The 16,785-nt window shown below is 40.3% G+C and overlaps 1 protein-coding gene across 1 annotated transcript in view; it reads left to right on the top strand.

Annotated features, from left to right (window-relative positions):
* CACHD1 (cache domain containing 1) overlaps positions 1 to 16,785 on the top strand; it is a 138,794-nt gene that overhangs the window by 70,009 nt on the left and 52,000 nt on the right. The window contains exon 5 of the mRNA XM_053392171.1: positions 8,988 to 9,114. Within this exon, the coding sequence (XP_053248146.1) occupies positions 8,988 to 9,114 (127 nt within the window). The remainder of the gene's footprint in view (positions 1 to 8,987; positions 9,115 to 16,785) is intronic.

Genomic DNA, 16,785 nt, shown 5'->3' with positions numbered 1-16,785 from the left:
ATTAGCTTTACTGTTTAGAAAAGGGAGTGGGGCGGGGAGAACTCTTTTGTCATCCAGCGGTATATGTGGTGGGGGGTTTTTTAATAGCATGGGAGGGTTCTGATTTGACTTTAACTCCCCAGCCCTCTCCCCCCCCCTTAAATGAAAGGTACAGATTAAGGGGCTGTAGAGGTCAAAACGAAGGTGTGTGTGTGGGTTTATAGGAGATGTGCAGTCAACTACAGATATAGGAGTGTGTGTGTTTGTATTATATCAGTAATGTAGGGGGTGCAAGTGTGTGATTTCTTTACTGGAGAGGACTTTGTCCTGCATTTTAAATGGAAAAGGACCATCTCAGGAGAAGCTGCTGTGATTGTAACAAGCAGGGATCACTCTTCAGTTAGCAATTGCACTTTCTTTTCCTTACTTCTTCTCCATCCATTTCCTCTCATTGTCAGTCCTACAACTGATGATTTTGTAATGCTTGGAGTAAAGACAGGTGCAATCTGGTCCAACATCCCGCAATGCAGGAATCTCAACTAGATCATACATGATAAATGGCCATCCAACTTCTGCTTAAAAACCTCCAAGGAGGGAGACTTCACTACCTTTCCAAGGGGGTCTGTTCCACTGCAGAACAGCTTTTACTGTCAGAAAGTTCTTCCTGGTGTGTGAAATGGTATATGCTGGCATGGCTTCACAGCTGAAGAACATACTCATGAAACTTGTATTTTTATATGGTGTATCTTGATTTCAGCAAGGCTTTTGACAAAGCCCCCCATTATATTCTTGTGGAGAAGCTGGTAAAATGTGGGTGGCCTTGTGGGGGTTTCTGGCCTTGTGGGGGTTTGGATTAGATGACTTGGGGGTCTCTTCCAACTCTACATTTCTATGATACCAGCACATCAAATACTAATTCAAGCTATTGGCCTTCCCTCGCTCACTTGCTGCTGTTACATCTTTCTCTAGCTGCAGGGGGTGGGGAATAGCAGTGCACTGAAGCAGGCTGCCTGAGATGGAAGTGGCACAGCCTTCTTTTGTGTTTACTTCATTAACTTTTTCCAGGTAGAGGAGGTGGCACCAATGGTAGTGAGAGAAAGGGCAGAGTGCAGGGAGATGCATTACCGATTGCTTGAACAAGTATTCAGCTTGCTGGTATGAACACCTGTCCATTTCACTGAGAAGCCAGGAAAGATCTGCCATGAATTCTGATTTTAATTCACATCTGTCTTCACCTTTAGTTCATTTGCTGCTGTATGGATATAGAGATTCTTCATGGACCTAATGCCATGTAGCTGATCCTTCCTGGGTCAACTCTTCGCTGTTGGTGAATGTGTATTCTCAGAGGAGAGCTATCACTGCTGTCACTGCCATAATAGGCCGCTATATCTGGTTTTCCTCTTGTTGGTTTAATATGGTAGAATGCAGGAAGATATATCCTAGGAGAGGTTATGCACCTTTTGAAATGCCTTTCAGCTGTCCCAGGAATCATCCATGCTACATACACTACAGCTTTGAGCTGAAAAGGTGGTTGAATGTTAACGAACATAAAAGGCAAATGTGGCTGGTTTCCTTTCCTGCCCTTTTCCTTTTCTGGCTGTCTGATTTATCCCTTGTGGGCCGTGTGGGTTTCCATTTACAATGAATAATTATTATTTTGAGTTTAAGTCAGGAATCATATAAGTGAAGATATAGTATTAAAGAAAACACCCGGCCAGATTTTAAATTTAGGCCCCTAATGTTCTTTAGGGGATTGCAGCATAGCTATAAAAGAATGTGGATGCTGATGATTCTCTTCCCTATATATGCCAGGGAGAATCATGTAGGAGCTCACTTTTTTATGAGCTTAGACTATATTCCTTTGCACTTCCTGGAAAAACAAACAAACAAACAAACAAACAAACAAACAAACAGTAAAGCTTCCAGCAAATCAGGGCGAAACATTACAAAACTACTCATCATTACTGATCTGTTTTGTTAAGGGATCGGGTCTGTAGAAACTCTTAAATAATGTGGTTTCTATCCAAATACAGTGGTACCTCAGGTTACATACGCTTCAGGTTACAGACTCCACTAACCCAGAAATATTACCTCGGGTTAAGAACTTTGCTTCAGGATGAGAACAGAAATTGTGCCGTGGCGGCGCAGCGGCAGCAGGAGGCCCCCTTAGCTAAAGTGGTGCTTCAGGTTAAGAACAGTTTCAGGGTAAGAACGGACCTCCGGAACGAATTAAGTACTTAACCTGAGGTAGCACTGTAGACAGATTGTTCTTGATACCTAAACAGGTTTGCAGTTGATTGTAGCCTCAAAAGCCTTTCTTCCTCATCTTCATCTTCAGAAATTTCTGATAGTTCTTTTCCTCCAGCTTGTTATTTCATTCTGCCTTCCCTAGGGAGAGCTGCCAATTTTGCCATAACCCTGTGCTTATTTTTCTATGACCACAGTGTACAATCTTCTGTGAGATAAGCAGGGACTACTTCAGCTGAAGAAATAAGCTTTCTACCCCCCCCCCCCCACACTTTCAGGTATCCTTTTATTTTTCATCCAGTAAAGCTGCAAGAATTCCCTGCTGAGATTTCTTAGTTTCTTCCTTGCTACAATCCCTAAGAGGTGTACTTTGGGGGTCTCCTTTTATCTTCATTCCAAGCCTTTTACTCTTTAAAATGTTTTCCTTTTATGCCATGTTCCTATGTGAGGCTTGCTAAGATGGCATCCATTGTATATATCCTAGCATTTAAGCTAAATAAGCAGGTATCTCTCCTGTTTCTGGTGCCCACATAGATTTATTTAAAGCACAGTAGCATTGTTCCATAATGCATTGTTCCATTTATCTCCTCAAGGTATTGGTTTAGCAAAAAATAACCACATTCCTGCTAACACATTCTCCCTACTAACTCCTATCCTAGAAAGAATGACCAATCACTTTTGTAAAATTCTGCCATTCTGGAGCTGTGGTGCTTTTCCTGCAGAGTTGCAGTGAGCTATTTAAAAGGGATCCTGAAAAACTTTTTGTGGAAGTAATCGGGTTTTCTGGAAGAGTACTTAAAAGTGCCTTACTTCTAAGATTAGGAGCACCTGGAATTTGCAAGCCTGCTTTTCATGATTTTTTGGCTCCTCTGTTTATATCTCCCCCCCCCCTTTTAAACCAATGTGTATTTATATAGCTGCTAAGCGGGGATCATTCGTGCATTTGATAAAATAAGCTTATATGCGAAAGCTTAGGCACTGCAAAACTCTTTCCTTGTGTCCCCCCCCCCCCCCGCTCCTGCCCAGGAGTTAGGTAAAAATATTTGCCGCATGCCCAGTAGCCGTCTCTTTATTCAGGGTTGAATCTTGGCACTGTGAAAAGGCAAAACCCTGAGGTCATCTCTTTAAGTGCAGGGTGTCCAGTAGATTTTAGCTACAGGCACGGGTGTGAACATTTAAGAGAGGCATACTGACAATGCATGACTTTGGTGCAAGGTTTGCAAAATCCCACACAAAGCACTTATTAGTTCTTCCTGATTAAAAATTACCTTAAAGGCGTGAAGCACGTAACAGGAGACGGGCCCCTTGTGGAGACAATCTTAAAAAACTTCAGAGAGAATGCCAAAATGATAACGCTTGGCACTTATGGATAACACTTGCAAGATATAAAGCGTATTGGAATCATTAACTAATTAATCTTCAAACATACTAAAAATGGAACATGATTACTCATTATGTAACAGTTACTTTAATAAGTCACATATTGAGTATTAAAGTTGAGTGCCTTAGGCTAGAATGAGAGCAGCACCCTTTCCACATTATATATGTAATATGGCAATCCTCTGTTGGAAGCTAAAAATAGATTCTCTCTCACCTCTCCCCCCCCCTTTATGTCAGTTTCCTCAACTGTGCCTTATGTGTTTTAGGCATCCTGAGAAATGGGGCGTTGAGAGGCAGGAATGTCACTTAATGCACATCTAAAGTTCTTTAAGAAAGTGTTGGGGGACCCAACCAGCCAGATGGGTGGGATATAAATAATTAAATTATTACGATGGGATAAAAACCTCAATCTGGATCAAATGTTTTGCAGTGCAACTTCTTTTATTGTACAGTTAAATTTCAGGTAATAAAAACAGCAAATTTAAAAAGTGTTCTCTCTACTGCTAGTGATAACGATTTCCCACTGTAAAATTCCCATATTTTATCGTCTTTTATCATTGCATAGTGCATGCCATCAATTGACACACACTGTTGTTTGGACAAAGCTTGCCTCCTTTTGAAAATCAGTCTGTGTTTATTGGTGGTTTTCTTTTTAACAGCTCTATATAGCACTGCCTAAAAAGCTAACAATATGAAAGTATGACCCAATTACAATTCAATATCATTGTTGCTCATCATAGCACCAGACCCAGTCAGTTTTGCTAACTACGCAAAAACAGTAAAAGTTCAGACTTAAAGTGAAACTTTTGTTGTTGTTGTTGCCTTGTGCCAAATAACTAGCTTTAGCCAAGTACAAATACATTGTAATTTTTCAAGCTTTTCATTGCAGTAGAAGAGATGTACCGTATTGACCTGAATATAAGCCACACTTTCCCCACAAATTTCAACTGTGAAAAGTGCAGCTTATATCCGCGACCTTACGGTATGCACCCAGGACAACTTATATTCAGGTATTTTTCTTTTCTTTTCCTCCCTCCAATTTTTCAGGAGCGGCTTATATTCGTGCCAATACAGTATGTGAATCTAGTGTCCCTTAGGGTAAGGTTACCAGATGTCCCCGTTTCCCAGGGACAGTCCCCAGTATTACAAATCAGTCCCCATACAAAATCCATTGAAGTTGAAAAGTGTCCCCGGATTCGTTGACAGCAATCTTGTACCCTTACCTTAGGGGAGAGTTTCAATTTGTTCTCTTGCCTGCAAGAGACTTTATTCATGACTGCCTCTTTTCTCTGCCTAGATTCTTTGCTGAAGTGCAAATTGGGAGTATTGTTTGTGTGTCTGAAAATAGTAATGTGGGCCTCAGTTCTTCCCTAATTTTCATAGGTTTTTTTTCAATGTTTGTGCTTTAATCCTAAAGTTGGGAGCGTGGAGACTACTGTGCAGATGAACCCTGGCTTCATGTCTATTAATTTAAAGCAGTTCCATAGTTCAGTGAATTGAGTACATGTGTTGCATGTGTAAGGTTCCTGATTCAATCTCTTGGCATCTCCAGTTATGAAGGTGTTCAGGTAGCAGAACTGAGAAGGACCTTTGTGGAGGCCCCTGTAGAGCTAGTGTCAATCAGAGCAGATGGAGCTGGCCCACATGTACCAAAAGGTTTACTTGGCTTTGATAATCAGAGCTGGATTGAATGTTCGCATTTCTACTGCAAAAAATATCCCTCTGGTACCTGAAATCCCAGATTGCTTAGCTCTGTTTGCCCTTGTTCTGCTATTTCTTCCCAAATCAGCAGGAGTTTTTTCTCATGGCTTTTTGCATGCAGACAACATTATTCCAGAAACTGGAACACATAATCAGCTTGGTAGCATCATGGTGATTACATATATGTGATATATGTGATTACATGATGCCACCACAAAACCAGTTCCAATTGAGGGCAGTGCTTCCAGCCCTCATTCTGAATGGACAAAATATTTTCACCCGTTTCCACTTCCTCAAAATTCACTGAAAGGTGAGGTGCTTTTCACAGCTGGCAAGTGTTCACAAATGAAGCTTTCTCCCTGTGCTCTCCCTTAGTAAATAAATGTTATGGTGTATTGGGGAGCAAAACCTGTGTTTACGTGCTTAATGATCAGGGCTGGTGCCTGGCTGGCCTGGCAGCCAGGAAGCTGGTGAGTGAGTGGTGCAAAGGTTTCAGCAAGATAAATCTGCTGGCAAGGCTCAGCACAGAGCAATTACTCCAGCAGACAGGTTTCTTAAATGTTGGGAGCAAATCCTGAGTCAGCAATTGGGCAAGGCCAGCAGGGCTCCTTTTGATTGCCCAGGTCCCCTGATCCAGCTGGGCCATCAAGTTGCAGAATACCTTCCAGCTGCTGTGCAGAGTGGTGCTGCAAAGCAGCAAGGATCAGCCAGCAACTCTCTGTGTGGTGGTCCAGGGAGTAAGGTGCCAGGGCAATTCTGTCATCTGATTTGCTCTCAGCTGGCTGCTGACTTACAAAAATGAGGCTTAATAGTTTACATTGCATATTAGTCAATAGTAGTCAATCTGCTTTGGAAGGTAGGGGAACCCCCAGAACAAATTTAGGAGGGAGCAGAGGGAGAGAATGTTCCGCAGCACTATGAGATATCATTGAGCTCATGGAACATCCTCCTTAGCACTGCATTGAATACAATGCCTAGGAAGCATCAAATGATGTCATGTAGAGTTTCAGAATTGGCTGCACAATGCAGCTACTAACCCAGATTTCTTTCTGCCCTGGAACTGTATGATTGAGATGGTGCTATATATTGGCCTCCTGCTGTTCTCATCTAGCAGTGAAGATCACTTGTGTGGTTCCGCTTTGGAAGCCTTATACCATACCAAAAAAATTTGGTCCATTTCTTACTGTTAGCTTTAACAATGCCCATCCACTGCGTAACAGATAATAAAAGCTTTCAGAGCCTTCAGGGCATGTGTGTAGCTCTAGATCATTGTTCCTATGTTTTTATATTTTTATATTTGCATTTTGAAAACTGGCACCTGGAGTTTGCAAGTTTCATTGGAGATATTTGTATTTGAGGACACTTGGTCCTTCCTTTAAAAAAAAGTCTATTCAGTAACGTTAACTTAGTATTGGTAGATTTGCTTGTTTAGGTTTAGCTGGGAACAGCCTTATCAGGGGTATACTGCAGTTCTCCTGTTTCCCTCCCAATCAATTTTTCTTTTTTAAAAAAAAAACTTCCCCAAAAATGTAATTTAGCATAAGGAGCTGACATAGAGCTGGTGTTCTGACTTATTTGGTAAAATGTGTCTAACAGCTGTTTCTTCTCCAAGCTTAAATACCGCCTTAAAATTTCAAGTCTCACTCCATAAATTAAAAATCTGCACTTGAAAAGCTGTCTATTTGAATAATTAAGAAAGTGCAGTCTGGGAGAGTAAGTGAGCATAGTCTAGTAACTTGAACTTGCAGCTAGGAGCAAATTCCCCAAGGCTTATATTACTTGCTTGGCTGCTTCACTCACTTTGAGCTTTTGGATAAGTTACTGCATTTCTCTGCACACAGCTCCATATTTGTAAGATGAGAACAATCCTGCCTCATCTGTGCGTTTGTGAAGGCGCTTTGAATGGAGTCATGGTGGGGAGTCCTGGTATCTGCACCGTATTAGTACTATACTCTTCATACTACACAGGCTTATCTAATATTAAGACTTTTTTATTCTATATAAGAAAGAGCATTTAGTATTTGTGGATTGTTTGAAGCTGAGGCTCACAGTCATGAAATAAAACCAGTTACTTAGAGCAGGGAAGTTCACCTTCGCAGAAAAAGCAAAGCTAAGAGGTTTAAGGAAGAGCAGCATAGGTCCTGTTCTGTGAATTTTGGGGAAAGATTTGTGTTCAGGGAAAGAACAAGCATGGTAACTATTAAAATGTGGCAGAGGAAGGAAAAGGAAGACAAGCGTCATACAGTGAAAATATATATTGTTGTAAACACGCTCTTAAATTGATATAATTAACTCAGTGGAATAGAACAAGTTGAGTTTACAGTGAAGTCTCATTATATCATGGGTTAAAGTGAGGCTTGCATGCGCTGGGAAGCATGGAAACAGTGTGAAGGAATGGGACCTGCTACAAAACGTTGCAGCATATCTTCACAACTTTCCCCCACCCACCCGAAAAACACCAGGAGAGAACTTCTGGTCAGGGTTTCAGTCAGCCATGTTTCTTCTGTACCAGAGATGGGGAACTTGTGGCTTTCCAGAAGATATTGTTAGATTCCAGTTCCCATCACCAGCATGGTCAGTGGTCAGGAATGAGTCTGCTGAGCCAGACCAAGGAGGATGTCATGAGCACCTTTGGAGAGTTCTGGCAGGAAGACAGGGCTGGAACCAGGCCTTGGGGGCAGGGTCTTCTCCCAACTAGGGCAATATGCTGTTGCTGCTTCGACTTTGGCACTAGTTACCACACTTCACTGGGCTCCTAGACAGCTTCAGTGATGGATGGGTGGTGGGACATTTGAATGGATGTTAAGCTTTGCTCTCATCCATGCTGACTGCCCGCCATCTTAAATTACTCAAAATCAATAGGTCTGTAGTTCTACCTGGACTATAGATTTCATAGCTCTGTGGGGCTGAGGTATGCTTTGGGTAGCATAAAATGGTGGGTGGCCACCACTGAAAGGAGCAGAGCTTGGCTCCCATTCAAAAGCTGAACTGCTACCCAGCTCCGGAAAGCTTTTGTGGGGACCGACCAAGGGACCCTTCCTTATGTAGGATCACCATTGACTTCTACATTTGTTTTTGGCTATTTGCCTTGAAATGTTTATTAAGTTCTAATGTTTCACTTATTTTACTATAGCACAGCTTCATGGTTAGTCCATATGTAGAAATCCTATTGTAGTGGTATATACAATGTAAGGCGCATTTACTGTATACAGTCCACCAAGGCTATTTCGTTCAGGAAAAATACATATATCCTATTTTACCCTTTGGCCCAAAGGTTTCCTGGCCGGTAACAAAAATCTGACGTTGCAAACACTTCCACAGCTATTCATCTTAACCAGTACCATAGGTCTGAGAAGATGCCTGGGATGCTTACTTTGCTGGTTTGTGGACACATTGCAGAATTGAGGGTGGCATGTAGCCTTGCCTAAATTTGCCTAAAGCGTTAGGAGTGAAACATGTCTGGTTTTGGGGGAGGTGTCCGAAAACATGTTGGTTAAAAAATGAAAATACAGTAGAGCGTTGATAGTGGGCATTCTTACAATTATATACTCTGTAAAAAAAGCATTCTCTTTTGATTTCAGTCACATTAATGTTACTTTAAAGAAACAATTAACCTGTTATTTTAAATCATTCTTCTGATTATAATACCATTCATTCACCTTCTCTCTTTTTTTAAATAGTACTTGCTGACAATCTGAAGTCCAACCCAGGAATTAAATGGCAGTACTTTAGTTCAGAAGAAGGCATTTTTACTGTGTTTCCAGCTCACAAATTTCGATGTAAGGGCAATTACGAGCACCGCAGCAGGTACGGTTTTATAGATTTTTTTATTTTTCAAAAAACAAAATCTGAACAGAAAATATATCATGGGTGATTTTATTCAATATAATTTGTAGGCTGCCCTCCATTATGAATGTTTTATCAGTAAGGATGGTAATATAATAATCTGACCATACCCTGTGAACTTTTAATACACTCAAACAGGCGTGATAAAAATATGGATTTTAAGTGGGTTTCAGCGCATGGTGAAGTTGTAGCGTGATTACTGCCTCAGGTGCTCAAACTCTAGCTCAACAGACATTCAGTGTGCCAGTGCTCAGCTGATTGCAGCTCTACAGTGGAACTGAAGATTTCAAATAGGGTGACACAAGCTGGTTGCTCGCGAAACAATTATATGGCTGTTTCACAGTGAGCTAAACAGTTTACTGGTATACTTAATCCCGATTGCCAACATAATAGTTCAGTCTTTTGAACCATTCCCCATTAACATCTTCACTTAAAAAAATAAAAATAAAAATCTCACTCTAAAATATTAACAGAGCTTTTCTCCAAGAAGTATTAAAATCAAGAAGGCTGAAAGAGCTTTCCAGAAAGGATGGTTATCTCCTTGCTACACACAACACTCACATACTTTGAGATTGCTATATAGCAGAAGCTTAATAGGCTGCTGCCAAACCAGAAAGGTGTGGCAAGTGAAGTTCCATTATTCAATTAAGTTGAATGAGTGAGGAAGTATTCAATTGCAAATGCTGGAAGGGACTGAAGACAATTTCTAGATTAAGACGTCTGTCAGCAGTCAAATGCCCTGATCCAGCAAAAGCTATCTACTTGCAGAAACAGGTTCCTTGTGTTCCATGTGCAAGGATGTAAGAGAAGTTTATTGGGAAGAAAAGTAACCAATATGAACGTAAGAATGGAGCTGGATGAAGCCAAGTGGCCCATCTAGACCCGGCACTTTTCTTCCGGCTCAGTGTTCTTGCCATGGTTACAAACTTCATTTGACATTCTAGTGGTTTTAAAATTTGCCTCTTTTATTGCTTTATCACATGAATTCTGGGAATTGTAGTTCTACGAGAATACAAATTACCTCTTAGATAGGTTTGTCCCATTAATATAAATGTAATTTTCAGAGCTGCTTCAGAAGTATCATTGATTAAGCAAGGCATGCATTTGTGGCATCTTATTCCACTCATTTGAATGGATGTTTGCATGTAAGCTTTGCATGTCCACTATGTGTTTTAAAGATCCTAGATATTAATACTGCACCAGTGTATGGCTGTAGGTTGTTTTAATATTAAGAGCTGATGATGCCAACAAGTATAATCTAATGCTTATAGAATTTTTTTCTGAATTCCTTTTTCCTGTAATAAGAATTATCTGGGAGTCTTTGATATAGTAATATTTAGACACAAAGATCTTTTGTTTATGCCAGAGAGTCTATGGTCTTGACAAACGGAGAGGTGGAACAGGGTGTGTATGTTCCTGTTTTGTCTTTTTAATTTCCTTTGTCAGGATTCCTTTGTCAAGATTTTCAAACCTCAGTGGAAAAAACAACAACCTTGTTTTAGTCAAACCCTTCTCAACATGCAAATACTCTGCTCCCTTAATAGACCTGACAAAGACTTCCTTTTTTTTTTTTTTTTATAATATTTTTTATTACGTTTCTTTCCAAATTTTATACATTACAAACAAATAAGGAGTTTACAAGAAACCATTTTTTTTTTTTTTTAACAAAAATCCCAACTTGGACTTCCCCACCCCTTCCGATTCTGCGTTCTTTATATTAACAATGTCAGCAATTTGTTACCTTATGTCATACCTTATTGTAACTTTTACATGTTATGTATCTATATTCAATGTATTATGTCACAATTTTTATACCTTTAAAATAAACGTAACATGTTCAATTTCATATTATCTCCTTTTCTCTTTTATCACTTAGTTTACTATTTACTTAATCATAATTGCTAAAGCGTATCATTTCCAAATCATGCACCGTCTTAAGATTCATACAGTTTGTAATACTTTTGCAAGTAGTCTTTAAACTTTTTCCAGTCCACCTCAATTGTTTCTACATCCAAATCTCGGATTCTGCCGGTCAGTTCAGCTATCTCCATGTAGTCCATCAACTGCATCTGCCATTCCTCCAGCGTGGGTAAATCTTGTGTCTTCCAGTTCTTTGCGATGAGTATTCTTGCTGCTGTACTAGCATACATAAACAAAGTTCTGTCCTTCTTTAACACTTTCTGGTCTACCATGCCCAACAGGAAGGCCTCTGGTTTCTTGGGAAAGGTATACCTAAATACCTTTTTCAACTCATTGTAAATCATTTCCCAGAAAGCCTTAACCTTTGGGCATGTCCACCAGAGGTGAAAGAAAGTCCCCTCTGCTTCCTTACACTTCCAACATTTATTGTCAGACAGGTGATGTATCTTAGCTAACTTGACTGGGGTCATGTACCACCGGTATATCATTTTCATAATGTTTTCCTTCAAGGCCGTACTGGCCGTGAATTTCATTCCGGTGTTCCATAACCTTTCCCAGTCTTCAAACATAATGTTGTGTCCAACATCCTGTGCCCATTTAATCATAGCAGATTTAACTATCTCATCCTGTAAATTCCACATAAGCAGCAAGTTATACATTCTAGATAACAGCTTTGTCTTTGGTTCTAACAATTCTGTCTCTAGTTTCGACTTTTCCACCTGGAAACCAACTTTTTTGTCCATTTTGAAAACCTCTTGAATTTGAGCATAATGTAGCCAATCTCGCACCTTATTTTTTAGTTTGTCCTGGCTCTGCAACTTCCAATTGTCTCCAATTTTTTCAGTCAATTCCCAATATTTCGGCCAATAGGCCTCCATATTGGGTCTTTTTCGGGCCTTGGCCTCCACTGGTGATAGCCACCTCGGAGTTTTACTCTCTAGTAAGTCTTTATATTTCATCCAGACTGCAAAAATTGCTTTTCTGACAATGTGGCTTTTAAACAATTTATGTGCTTTAACCTTGTCGTACCATAGGTATGCGTGCCATCCAAAAGCATTATTAAAACCTTCCAGATCTAGGACATCGGTGTTTTCCAACAAAAACCAATCTTTCAGCCAGCAGAAGGCTGCAGCTTCATAATACAACCTCAAGTCCGGCAGGGCAAACCCCCCTCTTTCTTTCGAATCTGTTAATATTTTAAACTTTATTCGGGGCTTTTTGCCCTGCCAGATAAATCTAGATATATCCTTCTGCCATTTTCCAAAGCAATCCACTCTGTCCACGATCTGTAAGGTTTGAAACAAAAATAACATTTTCGGCAACACATTCATTTTTATAGCTGCAATTCTTCCCAACAAGGAAAGTTTCAATCTTGACCAAATTTCTAAATCCTTTTTAACTTCCAACCAACATTTCTCATAATTATCCTTAAATAAATTCAAATTCTTGGAGGACAAATAGATCCCAAGGTATTTCACTTTTTTAACCACATTCAGTTCTGTTTCTCTCTGAAACCCCTCTGTTTCTGTAATTGTTAAATTTTTGGTCAGAACCTTAGTTTTTTGTTTATTCAACCTAAATCCCGCCACCCGACCAAATTCAGATATAAGTTCGAGAACTCTTTTTGTACTGGATTCTGGCTCCTGCAGTGTCAAAACTAGGTCATCTGCAAAAGCTTTCAGTTTATATTGTTTCACTCCGACCTCTATCCCTTGTACCAACCGGTCCTCTCTGATCATATTCAATAGCACCTCCAGGACTGAAATAAATAACAGAGGGGATAGAGGGCACCCTTGTCGTGTCCCTTTTTCAATTTTAAATTCCTCCGTCACCACATTGTTCACTATTAATTTAGCTTTTTGTTCTGAATAGATTGCATATAATCCATTCTCAAACCCCCGTCCCACTCCCATCCCCTCCAAGTTCTTCTTCATAAACATCCAAGATATATTGTCAAATGCTTTCTCCGCATCAATAAAGATTAACACCGCCCTTGTGTTCCTGTTAGTCTGCAAAAGTTCTAAAATGTCAATGATGTTTCTAGTGTTCTCATATAAATGTCTACCAGGGAGAAAGCCAGCTTGGTCTTTATGAATTACTTCATTTAAGACTTTTTTAAGTCTATTTGCCAAAATGTCTGCAAATATTTTGTAATCCACATTTAGGAGTGAGATGGGACGGTAGTTTTTAAGCTGAGTCTTTTCAGATTCTGACTTAGGTATCAATGTGATGAAGGCTTCTTTCCACGTTTCTGGTGCCCTCTTCCCATCCATAATCTGGTTACATACCTCCAACAAAGGTTGTATCAAATAGTCCTTCAGAACCTTGTAATATTTGGAGGTAAGTCCATCCGGGCCTGGAGATTTGCCTAGTTGCATATTCTGAATGGCACCTTCAATTTCCTGTGTGGTTATTATAGAGTTCAAGATTGATCTTTTATCTTGAGTTATTTTTGATAGTCCATTTATCTTTAAAAATTGATCTATCTCTGATTCTTTCTGGGGCCCCTGTGCATACAGTTCTTTGAAGTATCTGTGGAAGCACCTCCTAATTTCTTCTGGTTTCTGTACGGTCCTTCCATCAATCTCTAGATTTGTTATCGTGTTAAGCTTTTGTCTTTTTTTCAGCTGCCAAGCTAGCAGCTTTCCACATTTATTTGCTGATTCAAAAGATCTTTGCTTCATCTGTTTTATTTTCCATTCAATCTCCTGATTGATCAATTTTGAGTATTCTGCTTGGTGGAATTTAATTTCTCTCAGCACCTCCTTGGACTTTGGTTTGGTTCTCAGTTTTTTTTCTCCTTGGTGTATTTTCTCCAATATTTTGTCCTTCTTTCCGTTCCAGAGTTTTTTCTTGATTGAATTCTGTTGTATCAGAAACCCTCTCATAACAGCTTTACTTGCGTCCCAGATCGTTCTTTTTTCAACTGTAGTATTCAGATTTATCTCAAAATAGTCCTTTAATGTTTTTTGGGCCTTTTTCACAATCTCTTGATCTCTTAGTAGTGTGTCATTCATTCTCCATCTGAAGGAACCGGGTTGAGTTAATCTAAGTTCTATTTTCAAGGCGTTGTGGTCGGAGCATGTTTTTGGGCAGATTTCCACCTTTTTAGTCTTGGGTGCCAGCCCCCTGGAGGTCCAGATTTGGTCGATCCTTGACCAAGACAGGTGGGCCTCAGAGAAAAAAGTTCCTTCTTTACCTAGGGGGTTCTTTGTCCTCCATATGTCGATCAAATCCAGATTGTCAGTCAGTTCGAAAAAAGTTTTGGGCAGTCTGCCATCAGATGTTAAGTTTTGGTTGTAAGACTTATCCATATGTGTAGACACCACTCCATTCATATCTCCCATCATTATGATGTTAGCATAGTCCAGATAGTCCAGCAACGTCTCATGCAGCTTCTTGAAAAATTCTGATTTCCCGTCATTTGGGGCATAAATTCCTAATATCAATATTTTTTCTCCTTGGGTTTGAATTTCAATTGCCAAAATTCTTCCTTGTTCATCCTTAAATAGAAATTTAGGTATCAGGCTCTCCTTAGCATAGATCACCACTCCTCTTTTCTTTACTTTGTCAGACGAAATAAATTCTTGGCCTAATCTTTTATTTACCAAAACCTTCCTGTGGAGCCTGGTCACATGGGTTTCTTGTAGGCAAATAATGTCCAATTGTTCTTTCTTCAATATGTAAAATAACTTCCTTCTTTTCTCCGGGGAATTTCCGCCATTTATATTCCAACTGAGTAGCCGCAGAGACATCCTGAACTATTCTGCTACACCTAGAGCGGTGTATCTTCTTTCTCTTCTGGTTCCGAAGGTGCAGGTATTGCTCCACCTGGGTTGGGTATAGGCCAATTAGCTGCTGCTTCTTTTTGGAGGTCTTCTCCGTGGTCGTGCTGGAACTTTTGTAAGTCCTCTGGTGATCTTATTTTAACCTTCTTCTGTTTGTAAGTGAATGATAGCCCTTGTGGGAACTCCCACCTATAAGGAATTGTGTTGAGTCTCAGTAACTTAGCCAAATCTGAGTAGGTGGCTCTCAAGTCCAATAACTGTTTAGGAATATCTCGATAAATTTCCACCCTTTTCTCTTGTATCACAATTGAGTTTTTGAAGTGTAGGCCTAGTATTTTGTCTCTCTCCTCCCTTGATCTCAAAGCTATTAAGCAATCTCTGGATCTATCTTTTCTTACTAATCTTCCCAACCGAAAAGCCGATACAATTTTAAAATCAATTTCTTCTTTTAAGTCCCAGAACTTTGTAAACTCTGTTGTCAAAAGTCCTTTCAAATCTTCTTGTTCAATTTCTGGGACTGCCCTTAGTCTAAGGTTGGTCTCGCGATTTTTCAATTCCACCAACGAGAGATAGGTTTGTTGGTCCCCTATCTGTTTATGAAGAGGCTTGACTTCCGCTTTAACTTCCTCGACTTCTTTTTTAGCTGATGTTGCAATTTGAACGGCTTCCCCTGCCAGTTTACGATTCTCTTCTGTTGCTCCTTGCAATTTTTCAATTGCTTGAGTATGTTGGGAAACCTGATCTGTCAATTTCTGAATCGAGGATGTTGCTTGGTCAATTTTTGTTGATTGATTATCAATTTTTTGATTTATTGCTGACAGTTGTTCCAAAACTTGTTTCAGTACTGCCTCCGCTCCTCCTGCTGCCATATCTTCCTCTTCAGATTTTTCAGGCTTTTCGGTTTCTACTTTTTGTGTCGCAAGCACAGCTGGAACTGATAATCTACGTCCCTGAGTTAAAGTTGTTTGCAAAAGCTGTGCTTGCTTTTTTGCTTTCTCTTTCTCCTTAGCTTCCTTAGCTTTGGCTGCTCTTGTCTTTCCTGTGCCACTCATCAGTCAACGTTCAAGGTCAAGTGTTGTAATCCCATGGGAAAGGCAAGTCCAGAATTAAAAACAGTCTATTGAGAGAAGGTAAACAAAAAAAACTTTCCCAGGCCTCTGTATTCCCAATGTCCTCTAGGGGGAGTGCCACCAAAGTTTTAGTAAGAAGAAGGTAACTTTCCACAATTAAAGTCTCTTTGTTCCAACTTTAAAAACAATTTTAAAAGCAAATTAGTTCCAGCACGCTAAAAAAAAAGTCCTGCAGAGCCCTTTTCAACATATAACAAAGTTCCAGCAAGGTGCCTGCAATTGTATCCACTTCAGCTAGATGAGCTCAAAAGTTACAAAAGTATCTGGAAGCTTGCAGCAGTTCCGCAGTTTAAACAACTTTACCCGGCCACCCGGGAATTTGGGGTTAGAGTCTTCCCTTGCCCTTGGGGTGTCCGCTCCAGGTCAATTTTATGCTGTATTTATTCTTTAAAAGTGAAATTCAAATGTGCACGAAAGTCCCGATTTAAAGCTTCAAAGCTTCCCTGTTCACAGCGCTTTCCGCTCTTTAGACCGTCTGCTTTGATCTTGAAAGCAGTGTCGGAAGACGGACTTCCTCTTTCTCGTCTCCCGTTTTTAGCCAAATTTTCCGATTTAATTTGTAAAGTCTTAAGTCCTTACTCACGGGTTTGATGTTTCAGCCCGATGTTTCTTGGAAGAAAGGTCAGCGCTCATCCGTGACAGCCGCGCGGCTTCGCCTCCGCAGAAAGAGCGATGAACCCACAGCACCGCTCCCCCTCCTTCACTCCGGAGCCCCTTACGGGGTTCCTTTCGTGATTTCGGGGTCGCTCCAGGTGCCCGCCGGGTCCCACGGCCACGGACTCACTCTGCCCGTG

This window comes from Podarcis raffonei, chromosome 6 (genome assembly GCF_027172205.1).
Source record: "Podarcis raffonei isolate rPodRaf1 chromosome 6, rPodRaf1.pri, whole genome shotgun sequence".
In the NCBI taxonomy this organism is placed as follows: domain Eukaryota; kingdom Metazoa; phylum Chordata; class Lepidosauria; order Squamata; family Lacertidae; genus Podarcis; species Podarcis raffonei.
This window is presented reverse-complemented; position numbering and strand designations above follow the sequence as displayed.